The 14,102-nt window shown below is 46.1% G+C and overlaps 1 protein-coding gene across 7 annotated transcripts in view; it reads left to right on the forward strand.

Moving 5' to 3' along the window:
* Positions 1–14,102, forward strand: part of TNPO1 (transportin 1) — a 162,107-nt gene that overhangs the window by 94,263 nt on the left and 53,742 nt on the right. For all 7 annotated transcript variants that reach the window (XR_008445279.1, XM_054031249.1, XM_054031247.1 and 4 more), the window contains 3 exons: positions 2,024–2,084; positions 2,539–2,707; positions 8,488–8,640. Coding sequence is in view for 6 of the 7 variants with exons in the window: in XM_054031249.1 (XP_053887224.1) it covers positions 2,024–2,084; positions 2,539–2,707; positions 8,488–8,640 (383 nt within the window). In the remaining variant the exon portion in view is untranslated. The remainder of the gene's footprint in view (positions 1–2,023; positions 2,085–2,538; positions 2,708–8,487; positions 8,641–14,102) is intronic.

Here is a 14,102-nt window from a genome sequence, read left to right on the forward strand (position 1 = left end):
TCCACCTAGCTGCCATCAGTCATTTATCTACTGCCCTTTTCTGGGGTGGGATGTGGCAGGGCTGCGAGTCTATATGAGATTGATTAAAGGTTTTTTCAACCTTTTTCCTCTTGTCAAATTGAGGTATGTTATATGGATGTACAACTTAATCCACAATGCTCTGAAGAAAGCCACATTTAAACCTATAGGAAACTTTTCCTTCCTTCATTTGTCCCTCAATATCTCATTCTTGGTAGCTGACATCTCAGCCAGGCGTGTAGGGGAACTAACTCTTATGGTTGACCCCCCATAAACAGTATTCTATCTCAATAATGTGACACTATATCTACACCCTCAATTCCTACCTTAATCAGGAAATTCACCTGCTGGCATTTATCCCAAGCTTCACTCTTCAAAAGGAGCAGTGAGCCTCCCATACACTGGACATAAGAACAGCTCTCAACTCTTTACCTTGACAGGACTAAATCCTATATGACTCCTCCTAGGCTTTTTCATCCTGATTACAAAATGAATGAAAGGGCATCTGATTTCTGCCAAAGACTGGAAGTCCATCGTAACCTATTTTAAAGCTTCAGGTATTCACCCCTGAACTAGGATGATTGCCTATTCCACCAGGGCCCAGTATACCTCTGTAGCCCTACTGAAAAGCACATCTGTCTCAGATATACGCAAAGCAGCCACCTAGTCTTCGGTAGGCACGCTTTCCTAGCACTGTGCTATCATTCCTGCTTCTGGAGCTGTTGAGGCTTTTGTAGGTGCTGAGCTACTGTCCATACTGAATCTGTCTCTTCAGCACCATCCTTTGTAATTGAGATGCTGCTCCAGAGTCTCTTGAAGTGGAGCACTCAAAGGAACATTACTTGTACAGTAACTGGAGTGCTTTGAGATGTGTGTCCCCTTATGGGTGCTCCTCTACCTGCCCTCTTGCCTCAGTATTCTCTCTCTCCTTCTGCGGTTGAGAAGGAACTGGAGTGGTGCAGGAGTGCCTAGAGTGCAGGTGCAGACCTGTGGACAGTACTGATGAACATGTCTGATCAAGAGTGCATGGGGATGCAAACATCCTGAAGTAGAGCATTTACAGGGACACCATTCTCGAGCTAAGTTAAGTAACCTTTCCATTAATTGTGACAATAGTTCTGAAACAGTTTTACACTTGATTAGGATTGCAGTAAAGCTGCACTAATAAGGAAAGCGGAATGGAAGAGATCAGTATAGATTAGTAAGTGGTTTTATAGTCTGTGCCAGGCAGGGCTAATGCAGGTGACGTTATGCATACCCCAGGCCAATTAGGGATCTTTGTCATATTCTTAACAGTAGTGAAGCTGGGCCCAAATCTTGAGCTAGGATCATTAAAACTATCCTTCTCTGCAGAGCCGTGTTCTCATTGTGAAGCTCATGTTTTTTTGGTGGGTACAGTGGGTTGGGATAGTGAGGTGGTGGTTTTGGTTTCATTTTGGAAAGATGCGTGGAAGAGTCCTTGACTGAGGAGGAGTGGAGTGACTAACATGTTCAGTGGTTATATGAGTAGGGACAGCAAGAGGGTGCCACCTTAGTACTTTTCCATCTGTCCGAAGGGTTAGGTGAAACAATGTTTACAGCACGTGATGGGAGCTTGAGAGTCCCTGGACTGTACCCAGAAGCACTCCGGAGCATTAATTTTATAATGTTGAAAATGTTCCAAATTTCACTTAAGACCTCATTTTATCGAATGTATAACATGATTAAAACTAAGTTTAGATTTTCCTCAATTATTCAATACCATTAACTTCACTTAAATTAGAAATTTTGTAACATACAGTCAAAATTTTATAAGTCAAACTTTCAAAGCCAGATGCCTGTACCTTTCAAAATCAGGCCACTTTTTTTTATTTAGGAGCTTAACTTTAGGGGTAGGTTTGAAAAATTTAGCCTATTGATCAATATAAACCAGTTTCTAAAAACAATTTGGCTCAGGAAATTGAAAATTGACAGTTGTCTGAATTATGCATTTTTAACATATACATATTAAAACCTTTCTTTGTAGGTTGATACCTGTGTTAGTAAATGGTATGAAGTACTCAGAAATAGATATTATTCTGCTGAAGGTGAGCAACAATTTCACTTTACTTCTGAAAGCATGTATTCATTTGATTATTCACTTCTAAATTACTGTGCTAGGGCAGATTCTACCTAGCAGAAATAGCTTGTAGAGTATGGAATATAGTTGAGAAGTTGCTCTCATTAATCCATTCTACCACAGAACTAGAATTATTACTGCACTATACAAAGGATTTCTCTACCTCTTCTGTTTCCTCCTTCCCTCTCCGTTCATGTTTCTGGAAGAATGCTAGACAAGAATGCAGGAATAATTAGTGGCTCTTTTGGTCAGGTGGCCAGCCCTGAAGTGGCTATGAATCTGAAGAAGTTGTCATAGTTTTCCCGAACATATTACTCACTATATTTGTTCTTTTTATAGTGTCTTGGGCAAGATGGCTGTACTGTTTCATAATCTGATGGTATAATAACTTGTGAGCATGCTTAATGTTTCATTTTTAACAGGGGGATGTTGAAGAAGATGAAGCTATTCCAGATAGTGAACAGGATATAAGGCCTCGTTTTCATCGTTCACGGACAGTGGCTCAGCAGCATGAGGAAGATGGTATTGAAGAAGATGATGACGACGATGATGAGCTTGACGATGATGATACTATTTCTGACTGGAATTTAAGTAAGTCAAACAACTGTGTTAGGTAGTGTAAAATCTACAGCTAATGTAATTCAGAATCTTCCTTTTCTGACTTCTTGTGTGTTTTAGTGCATTGAACAGAAGTGCTGAGATTTTTAATTTTGGGATAGCTCTGTTCACGTTCCTGCAATCCTTTGATTGCTTGGCACTTTCTGTTGCTTAAAAAGAATCTCTGCTGTGTAGCTCAATACACTAGTTACAAACATGTGAATATTTACCTCAATTGGTCAGTATGGCAAATGGATCTATTGGCTGTTTCTGCTCAGATTAATGAAGACGTTCCAGATTTACCCTTCTCTTTACTTAGTGGAAAACAAGTGGAATTTAAGTTCCAGAAAGTCTTACAACACCACAAACCATGGCTGATCTGCCAAATGTGACTGGGCATTAAGTAACTTTTTAGTGCTTTAATCTTTTATATTTAAGGCCCTGAGAAAAGCACAGATTTTTAAATTCTCCAGTAGTGTCATGGATAAATGTGTGTTGAGGGGATATGCATGCTGCAGAGTCCCCCACCTCCCAAACAACTGAATTTTTCCATCAGCAGGACTTCTGCCTCTCTTCTGAGGTGCTGGGTGATTAGGATGAGATCAGCCCAGCTATCCCATGGAATTGGGGTGGAGGATGGGCTGGGGGTGTATGTCTTGCTGTTGGACAGGGTAACAAAAGCCACCTGGATGAACCGCAAGAGTCAACTCCGCAAATAGATGAATCATTTGGTGTCAGCCGACCTGGTCCCAGGGCAGGGATCAGGTCCCCAGTTCAAGTCCAGGCTGGTTTTACTGCTTCTTCTCTGTCTGGCAGGGGGCGAAAGAGGGCAGTGCTGAAGCGACTAGAAGCCCCAGCCCCCACCCCACAGCAGCCATGTAGGGCCAGAGGAGATGTCTCAGCTTCTCACCAGCTGGTGCTGTGACTGGGATCCATTCCGATCTCTCTGCTTCCTCACACGCTTGCTCATGTTTCAAGCAGCACTGGTGCTGGGCCCGATGGGGGGATGGATCTTGGTCTTAGCTCCTTGCAGGCCGGCACTTCAGTGTCTCTCCCAAGTCTTTTGGGGCCACTGTGGGCGAGGCTGGGACTCATAATTGGCATGTCAGTGCCACCCCTCTCTCCCTGCCAGCCAGCCAGAAAACCGCATCAGTGGTCTGGGCCAGGGATTTGCAAACTTTTTTTTTAACCCGTGCAGCTGCAGTAGGCACCATAGCCCACTATTAACACTTCATGAGGGAAATTATTAATTTTAATTATTATCTAAATATAAACTAGAACCCTGTAATAAACAATGTATGTTTCATTTTAATGTTAACAATTGTAATTAAATTAAATTAATGGAGAGATCCTATCTCCTAGAACTGGAAGGGACCTTGATAGGTCATTGAGTCCAGCCCCCTGCCTTCACTAGCAGGACCAAGTACTGATTTTGCCTCAGATCCCTAAGTGGCCCCCTCAAGGATTGAACTCACAACCCTGGGTTTAGCAGGCCAATGCTCAAACCACTGAGCTATCCCTCCCCCCTAGCAATAGAAATCCCTAGCAATGTGCACTCAAATGCTTCAAGACCTTTGAAATGAAACCGTTTTAGTAAAACGATACTTTAAAAAAGTTGAACAAAATGTGATGTTCAAACAGAGAAAACAGTTTTGTATAAAACTGAACAATAAGCTACACAACAATGTTAACAAAATTGTTAGAACATGTTGTGATGTTTGATTTTAAAACAATATTGTCCAACTTTGAACACTATATTGTGTTTTCAATATTTTTAGGGTAAAATCTAAACTACTGTGCTGTGTAAGTAAAGACCCAACCCTATTCTCTACTAATTAGAAAAGAATCACATTGTAAATAAAAATATAAAATAACTTACAGACCAGGAGTATTCTTAATGGGATGGATGTGCCTGCTTCTCCTTGCACAGTTTTTCCATCTGGGGACATATGTTAATGAGGGTCAACCTGATATCATTTTCCGTTTTCAGCCTTTCAGCCAGCTCAATGTGCAGAGAGTGGATAGCTAGAGTCTGTGTGCCGGGAGGGGTGTTGCTCAGGATGGAGGGAGAAGACGGGTTGCTAGGGGCTGTGTGCAGGCAGGGGGGTAGCTCAGGATGCGGGGAGGGGCTGTGTCTGAGGGGGTGCCACTGCTGTGGGGCCCATCCATGCGCTCAGTCCCTAGTTAGCACAGTGGGGACAGCTCCGCTCCTTCTGGCTGTGTGCACCTTGCTGTCCTACATGGTCACTCTGGCCACCGGCACCCTGTGGTTCGTGGGCACCAAGGATTTAAACCTACCTGAACCTGGAGGGTGCGGCAGCTATTACCCAGCCCACATGGGGTGTACAGAGTGCCTGGTGTCACTGCTCTTCCCTCCGAATGTACCTCTGTCTGTCTCTCCCTCTCCCCCTCCCCCTCCACCCCCTCAAAGTGGGTTTGGGGACAGGGTGGTGAGTGGCAACGTCAGGTGCTCTGTGCATCCAGGTTGGTTTCCCCACATGGGCTGTGCTGTGAGGTGTCAGGAGCTGCTCTCCCACCCTCCCCTTACCCAGCCCATGTGAGGAAACTGACCTGGACACACAGTGCTTGGTGTTGCTGCTCACCCCTCTGAAGCTCCTCCCATGATGGTGTGCCACCCAGGACTGTTGTGGCCCACATTTTGGGCATGGGCCATGGTTTGAAAACCCCTTGTATGGGCCAGGCTCTGATCCCTGACCTGAGCCAGGCTGGCTGGTGTCATGTGCTGCTTCATCTTGATGAGGTGGCTCTGGCTGCTCATGCAGGTGGCATTTGTTACCCTCACCATCAGTGAGATGCCTTCCCCTGTCCCCCGTTCGCTGGGATAGAAATGACCTGCCACCTCTGGGATGCACCATGGAGAGTCACAAGCAGGAATACCCACTTCTGCCTCCCTGCTGCTGGAAAAATTCTGTTTCAAGGTTTTTGTGTGTGGGTTCCCCCCCACCCCAGAGAGCTGGAAACTTTTAAGTGCAAGCTGAGATTATCAGGTAACAAATTGATCCTAGTAACTGGGGCCAGACATACCAAACCTGTGGGGGGAAGAAAACACAGAAATTGGGCTAGTTTTTGGCTTAATTGGTGCCTGAGTTGTTTGTTGGCTAGTTTTTTGGCTTGTAGCGTGTGTTTTTGGTTTTTTGGTTTTTTGTTTTTTTTGTTTTTTTGTTTTTTGTCAGCTCCTGGCAAGTGGGGAGAGAGGGTGCACAGCGGGCCCACCACAGTCCCAGACTGCACGCCAGGGGGCTCTAGTTACATAGTGTTGGGGTTTTTAGAGATTGGCTTGTTTTGGCCTTATTTTGAAATGGGATTAGCTTGATTTTTGGCTTATTGAGAAAGTCAGGGTACTTATTTACCCCCTGAAAGTTGGCGACTGTGATTGGGTCTCTAAGAAAAACACAGAATATTTTGTTGAAAAATAATCCAGATGCAAATAGAAAATTGTCGCACATTTATTTTGTGATATATTTGACACCCATGTTCCAGGAATTCCTTTCACTTTCAGAATCCAAAAGTAGATTCAGGCTCATGATTCATCTTTCCCAGAGACAATCCAGATGTTAGCTTATATATTGCTATAAAACAGTTTAATCTGGATTTTTTCCTTTTTGATTTTGTTGCATTCATTACTGTAAGTGGAATAGTTATCCTTATATATATTTAGTTGACTGAAAAGTGATATAATTATTCCTAAACTGGAAATATGCTGGTACTATATGTGAAGTTTCCTCTAATTGTCTGATTGCATAATCTTGGAATTGCTGATTCTTTATATAGCAGATTAGAAAGTTAAACGGTTTGAAAAGGTTGGTCGGCAACTTGTTTTCCTAGTATCTGAGCAGGTTTAATAAATATATATGCTATAGTTTTGATTTAGCTTTAAGTGTTTGTCATACTCCAAATACAGTAACTCCTCACTTTAACGTTGTCCCAGGTTACATTGTTTCGTTGTTACGTTGCTGATCTATTAGAGAACATGCTCATTTTAAATTGCAACAGGAGTGAAAGTAAATCTGAAGATTTACCGATACGGGGGCAGGGCTGGGTCAGCATCCCCCAGCCAGCCAGCCCTTCCACACTGCCTGGCCCATGCTGCCCGGGGCTCCAGCGGTGATTTAAAAGGCCCCGGGCTTCGGCTGCTGCTGCAGTAGCTGCAGTCGGGGCCCTTTTAAATCGCCAGCCCCGAGGCAGCTGCTCCTTTTGGGGCGCTCCCCCTTGCGGTGGCGGCCGGGGGGGGGGCAGAAAGGGCAATAACATTAAAGCATTGCTGCAGCAGCACTTTAAGCAGGGTCCTTTGCTGCGGCAGCGCTTTAACATCACACTCTTCCCCCTCCTCTTCCCCCCCCCCCTCCCCCCCGGTAGGGAGGTGCAAAAGGGGCAGCGATGTTAAAGCTGTACTGGCTTACTTTCACCCTTGAGTTGTGTTAGGCTCCCTTATAATGTTTTGGCAGCCGCCTGCTTTGTCCACTGCTTGCAGGAAAAGCAGCCCCTTGGAGCTAGCTGGTGGGGGCTTGGAACCAGGGTGGGCCGGCAGCCCCTTTAAGTCCCCTGTGCAGCAGCAGCCTCCCAGTAAGCAATCAATTGCTGGGCAGTTCAGGTGTCCCTCCCCCCACTGCCGTGTGCTGCTCCTGCCCTCTGCCTTGGAGCAGCTCCCAGGAGCCTCCTGCTTGCTGGAGGGGGATCGGGGGGAGAGGGGTGCTGATGTCAAGGTGTCCCCTGCTCATGTACTCCATCTCCTCAGAGCAGAAGGGACAGGACTCAGGACGGAGGGAGCTTGTTGCTAGCAGCTGCTGTCTCAACTTGCTGATCTATTTAAAAAGGCAGTGTACTTAGAGTGGAGTCAGCATACTTAAAGGGCAGTGCGCATCACTCTCACTCTCACTCACACATGCACCCCCCGGCACTTTGGAAAGTGGAGGGAGTGGTGTGCTCCAATGGGATAGCGTGGGTTCTTCATCATGTTCATTTTCCGCAGGGAATGTTTCCAACCACTGCCATGCATCTATTGTGTGTCCTCCCTCCATTTGTGTAGCCTCACACTCTACAAGGCAGCATTAACAATGTGTTAACCCTTGAGGGCTCAGCCGAGTGCTAGCTCATCATTTAGCAGTAAGGCATTCCCTGGGAAATATCCCACCCTCTGACTCCACCACCTCAACCAAACTTCACAATCGTCGTTGCTGTGTACAGTATTAAATTGTGGGGAAATTTGATTCGCTTAACATCGTTTTGTTTTAAGTAGCATTTTCAGGAACAGAACTACAACGTTAAGCGAGGAGTTATTGTTCAAAATTATGATAGAAATCTTTGTACTTGATATGAGCGTGAAACTATTTCATGAAAATTGAAGTGTATCACTCTTCTCACTAACAACTTAGTCTTTCCCACTTTTAGTGTTGCTCCATTTTGTGATTGCTTAATGGTAACTATTTTGTGAAACGGAATACTTTTTCCCTGCAACTAATCCACAAATGTTTAATCTCTGTTCTATGGTTATTTATTTGATCTTGAGTAGAGAAAGCTGCCCGTCCATGGCTGTCTAGCCCATAAATGCAATGTGACTTTTTTCCCTGGAATGTGATTTGTGGTTCCAGAATACAATGGACCATTTACACATTACAGTGAAACAGAAGCATTGCTCCCCTACTCCCCCATTGCCCTAAAATGTTAGTGTGAGGCTAAGGTAGTTTGAAATGAAGAGACACAATGTAGTAATTGGTGTTCTAATACATTCAGATTTACGATATGTTAATTCTCAGGGAAGTGTTCTGCTGCTGCACTAGATGTCCTTGCCAATGTATTTCGTGATGAACTTCTGCCACACATTTTACCCCTTTTGAAAGAACTGCTGTTTCATCCAGAATGGGTGGTCAAAGAATCGGGTATCCTGGTTCTAGGAGCAATTGCTGAAGGTAAGCCAAATTTGCACTCATGCTATAGCAAAATTTGAGTATAACTAAGCTAGTGGCCTACAACCTTTTTTATGCTCAAGATGACTTTTTGAATTTAAGTGCAACCCAGGATCTACCCCGCCCTTTCCCCGAGGCCCTGCCCCTTCCCCAAAGCCCCGCCCCACTCACTCCATCACCTCCTTCCTCTGTTGCTCGCTCTCCTCCACCCTCACTCACTTTCACTGGGCTGCAGCGGGGTTGGGGTTCAGGAGGGGGTAGGGACTCTGGGCTGGGGCAGAGGGGTTTGGAGTGTGGGAGGGGGCTCCAGGCTGAACCTGGGGCAGGGGGTTGGGTTGCAGGAGGGTATGAGGAGTGCAAGCTCTGGAACAGAGTTTGGGTGCAGGAAGGGGCTGGGGCAGAGTGTTGGGGTGCATGAAGGGGTTCGGGGTGCTGGCTCCAGGAGGGGGCTCAGGGCTGGGGGGTTCCCACCAGGCAGTACTTGTCTCAGGTGGTGGTGCAGTGGGGCTAAGACAGACTCCCTCCCTGCCTGTCCCGGCCAATGTCCGTCCGTCCATGTTGTTGTCGTCAACCCCCCCCGTAGGGGCCAACCCTCCCCCGTGGCACCTGGTGAGGGGAAACATGGCTCTGTGTGCTGCCCCTCTGCAGGCACCGCTCCCGCTGCTCCCATTGGCTGCAGTTCCCCGTTCCCAGCTAATGGGAGCTGAGTGGACGGAGCTTGCAGGCAGGAGCAGCATGTGGAAACAACCTCCTGTCTCGCTGGGGCATGCTGGCTGCTTCCGGGAGCAGCGTGGGGCTGGGGCAAGCAGGGAGCCTGCCTTCCTGGGTCACTTTTTTTTTTTTTTTTTGCCTGTTCTGTTCATTCCTTCTGAAGCACCTGGCATTGGTCACTGTTGGAAGACAGGATACTGGGCTAGATGAACCATTGGTCTGACAAAGTATAACCATTTTTTATGTTCTTAATTTTGGTTTTGAAAACAATTTAAAAAAATCTATTTTGAATAATAAGACTAGAAACAGTTAAGAAAACCGATACTAGTACAAAGAGTATTTTAAAAATTCTTAACTTAATTTTGTAGGACATTCTGTAGGACAATCATAAAAGCATGTGTTTGTCCTAATATTGGAGGGTGAAAAAATTAAACTTATTTAAAAAAAAAAAATCTAACTTGTTAAACAAAATAAGCTACTATGAGACTCAGCTTCTTATTGTCCGAAAAGTTTGGGTTGGTTATGCCTTCAGGTTTAAAGAACATTTGTAATATGCTTGGTATATTTGGTGTATATATATGTCCTTACATGACATTTCTGTTTGGCTAGCTGTTTGCAAGGATTGGAATCTTTCTCTCTGATTTGATTACTGGTTGAAGGCTAGTGCTTGGGAAAGCTTATTAATATGCCTAAGTGTTTATAGCCCAAAGATACTGCACTTCTAAAGTACTAGTGTATCTGTGTTGGGAAATTATAAATTTCTAGCTTCCTCTCCAGCCGCCTCTCATCATCTTCTCTCAAATGTGTCTACCTTCTTCCACGTTGCTCATTAGGCTTGTTATGCCCTTCTAAAAGCTGTTTACCATCTGTACCTTACCAGATTCTACTATAAACTCATTATCTACTCATTAAGGGTACCTCTTTACTTTTTTTTAATCACTATCAAGATACGTCTTACAGACTTATTACCTATTGCTCTTGTCACACCTTGCCTTCTCCTCCCCACCCTTTCCTTTTATCACTATCACTTAATCTTAACCTTACTGATTACATAATTTGTCACGGTTATTTTTAGTAAAAGTCAAGGATAGGGTCGCGGGTAATGCACAAAAATTCATGGAAGCCTCTGACCCTTCTTACTGTTACTAAAAATAACGAGGGAGGCACCTGATTGGGGGATGCTATGGGAGGAGGTGGGCCTAGCACCCGCAGTCCCGGTGACTGGGCCTTCTGGGTGCCTCTCGTTCGGTGTCTCCCTCTCCCTCTCACGCAGCTGGGGACTGAAGCGGAAAATGTCAGGGGTCTCTGAAAGTCACAGAATCTGTGACCTCCGTGACATCTTATCATTAGTAATCAGATTTATGTTTGGTGTATACTCCTCAGGACATGGGCTGTTTCTTACTTGTGTGAGGCACTAAGCACACTTCTGAGTCCTTGAAAAAATAATGAATACTGATAAAATAACTGATTTAGGTTGAAGTTTTCTATGTAACTTCCTTGGATCGTTGTCAGCCCTCTTGTGAATGTGAAAACAACTGGCCTTCTGTCTTTCAGACTCAAGTGAGAGAGTACCACAGTGGAGGTGCGAACGTTTAGTGCAAATAACTTTCTTGTGACTGTGCAGTGCACGCAGTAAAAGCAATACCATGTCCTCAGGAGGTGGGGATGTGAAACTAGTGAAGTTTTATAATGATTACTCGATTACAACAAAATTATGAAAAATATTTAAAGTCACCCACACTTAAAAATCTAGTCATTCTTGTTACTCTCTTGCTCCCCCACTCTGTTCAAGTACCGTATATTTAATAGAGTACTTTAGCCAGCTCTGAGGATTAGAGACTTTGTATAACTTCCAAGCTGGTTTTCCTGGTTTTTTGATGGTATACATCTATATTTCTAGCCCTAGCCTTTCATGAAATGTTGATGTTTAAATTGACACACAACCCCATATCTCCTCCAGTCTAGCAGTGCTTTTTTCTGGCATTGATTTAGGACTTAATGGAGCTGTAGCCAGTCCCAAACCTTGGAAAAATGTCATTTTGAGTCCATTATATAGCCCAGGAATTACACTCAAGTCTAGCACTTACAAATTTACCACGTTCACTGATATTAAGATATTAAAAGTTAAGGATATGTTGGTAAACAAAAAGCAAGAAAAATCAAAGCTTAATTTGCTTTCAGTATGTAGGCAGAATAAGGTGTTGAAACGTTTTCATCCTACCTTGGATGTTGAAACATTCATGTGTATGTTTTACTCTACAACTGACTTGTGGAAATTCACAGTTAAAAACTGTCAAGTATCAGAGGGGTAGCTGTGTTAGTCTGTATCCACAAAAACCAACGAGGAGTACGGTGGCATCTGAAGAAGTGGGTTTTTTACCCACAAAAGCTTATGCCCAAATAAATCTTAGGCTTTAAGGTGCCACCGGACTCCTCGTTGTTTTTACAGTTAAAAACTGAAAAATCAAAAAATTTCATTTTGGATAGACCATAAATAAATTTTTGTGGTTTTATCAGCAAAACAAAAAATGAAAATGGTTCTTAGAGTGCTTGCTCACATTGATTCCGTTCTAGGTGTGTACATGTCCTGTGCGCAGACGTGGGAGATTTTTTGCCTTAGCGGTATCCGTAGGGCGGGCTGTGGCGCCCTCTTGAGTGCCGGTGCCTAAGAGCGACTTTGTGGCACAGAGCAAGAAGGGCAAAGGACCCGGTTCAGGCCGCCAGCCCACACTGGAGCCACATGGGGATGACCCCCCCCCCCCCCTCCCGCCCCCATGGGTCCCCTAGCCCCCTGAAAGATCCGCCACCAACTCCAGGGAGCGGTAGGGGATCCAGACTGGTGGCAGGGCTGATGCCTTCTGAGGCTCTCCTGGTGCCCAGAGAGCAGATGCCTCTACCAGTGCCTTCCTGGCCCAGGTGCCAATTCAGGATATCTGCAGGACTGCTACACAGTTGTCTGTCCAGACGTTTACATCTGATTATGCACTTAACCAGCAAGCCCAAGACAATGTTGACTTTGGCAGAGCAGTGTTGGAAGCCGAATAACCGTGAACTCTGAGCCCGCCTCCAGGGAAACTGCTTGAGTCATCTAGAATGAGATTGACATGAGCAAGCACTCGAGGGCGGGGGGAGACAGTTGCCTACCTTTTGTAACTGTGGCTCCTCTTAGAGTGCTTGCTTATGTCAATTCCATTCTAGATGTGAGCACAGTTGGAGGTTTTTGCCTTAGCGGTACCCGTAGGGTCGGCTGTAGCGCTCTCGAGTGCTGGGCTCATGCGTTGGTATATTAGGCGCTGCCGACCCTACACCCTCTCACTTCCTCCTTACTGCCCCTGATGGTTGGTCGGAGTGCCTTGTCTTGCATCGCAAGAGCGTTTGAATGCTTACAGTCCATTGTTCTGTCTTCTTTGTTGTTAGTTGATAGGTACTTAGTTAGACCTTTTAAGTTAAATGTTAGAGTAGTTATTTGAGTTAAAGTTCCAGCTGGGACTTCCCCTCAGAGCAAGGCATGCCCTGTTCCCCTGGCTTTGAGCCATGTTCATTGTGCAGCTGGCCGATGCCCATTAGTGACCCCCACGAGAGCTGTTTAAAGTGTTTGGGGGAGTCCCACAAAAAGAATAAGCGCAGGATCTGCCAAAGCTTTCACCCTCAAATTCAGAAGGAATGAGATATCCGCTTGAGGGCCCTCCTCATGGAGGCTGCGCTTCGTCCTACCTCAGAGCACTTTTGTTCAGACTCCACGCCTAGCACCTCGGCGTCAGCACGTTGCGCACCACTGGCACCAGTACCCTCCGAGCACCGTTTCCCCTCCCTGGTGCCTAAGAAGCGGTTGAAGTCAATTGGCCCACCAGCATCGTAGAAAAAGGGGGCTTTGGGCAAAGGACCTGTGTCTGGTAATGTGCCCAACCCAGAGCTGCTTGGGGGTACCGCTGAGGTCGGACTTCCTAGTCCAGCCAGGATCCTGCCTCTGACTCCTGGGAGCAGCAGGAGGTCCCAGCCCCTAGTAGGGTCATTTGTGCCCGAAGCGGGCCTGGTGGCCAAAGAGCAAGCAGCTAAATGGCACCACAGACGCCAAGCCAGGTGACAGACCAGGCCAAGGTCCTGGCATCTATGGGCAAGCTGGGTATGGAATTGCCCCCTAAAGCAGCTAAGCATCCCCGATCCATGGACTGCAGGCCTTGGATCCTGCCACCGGAGCTTCTGTCCCCGATTGGAAGACACAGGTTCCTAATGCCATGGTCTCCCCCTGTGTGGCAGAGGACACCTGAGTCACGACGCTGATCTACATACCCATGGTACTGGGTCTCCCACAAGAGTTTGCCACACGCAGATCACCATTGCATAAGCGGTCTCCTAGATATCCATTACCCCCGGTGTGGGATTGTTCCAGGTTCTGGCACTGTCTCCAGCTCCCCAGTACTGCTCTTTGGGCAGGCACTGGTCTTCGCCCTCTCCTTACTGGTTGCTCACGAGGGTCAGTTGGCAGATTCAGGCATCTATGGCTCTGCCCTGGTCACTGGAAGGGCAGTGGTCTAAGCCTGAATGGGAGTTTAGCCCCTCGCCTATAAAAGGTGAATCGCCACCAGTCCATGAGACCGATGTGGCTCCTGCAGCAGCAGGGTGGAGGCAGGGGCAATAGCCTGTTCAGTGGCAGTACTGGAACCCGTGGAGTGTACCTGTTTTGCCGGTCCCGTAGTCCCACCGTTCCTCCCAGACTGCATCAGACAAGCTGCCCCCAGCACAGCCAGCACCCA

Source organism: Malaclemys terrapin, chromosome 6 (assembly GCF_027887155.1).
Source record: "Malaclemys terrapin pileata isolate rMalTer1 chromosome 6, rMalTer1.hap1, whole genome shotgun sequence".
Taxonomy (NCBI): Eukaryota; Metazoa; Chordata; order Testudines; family Emydidae; genus Malaclemys; species Malaclemys terrapin.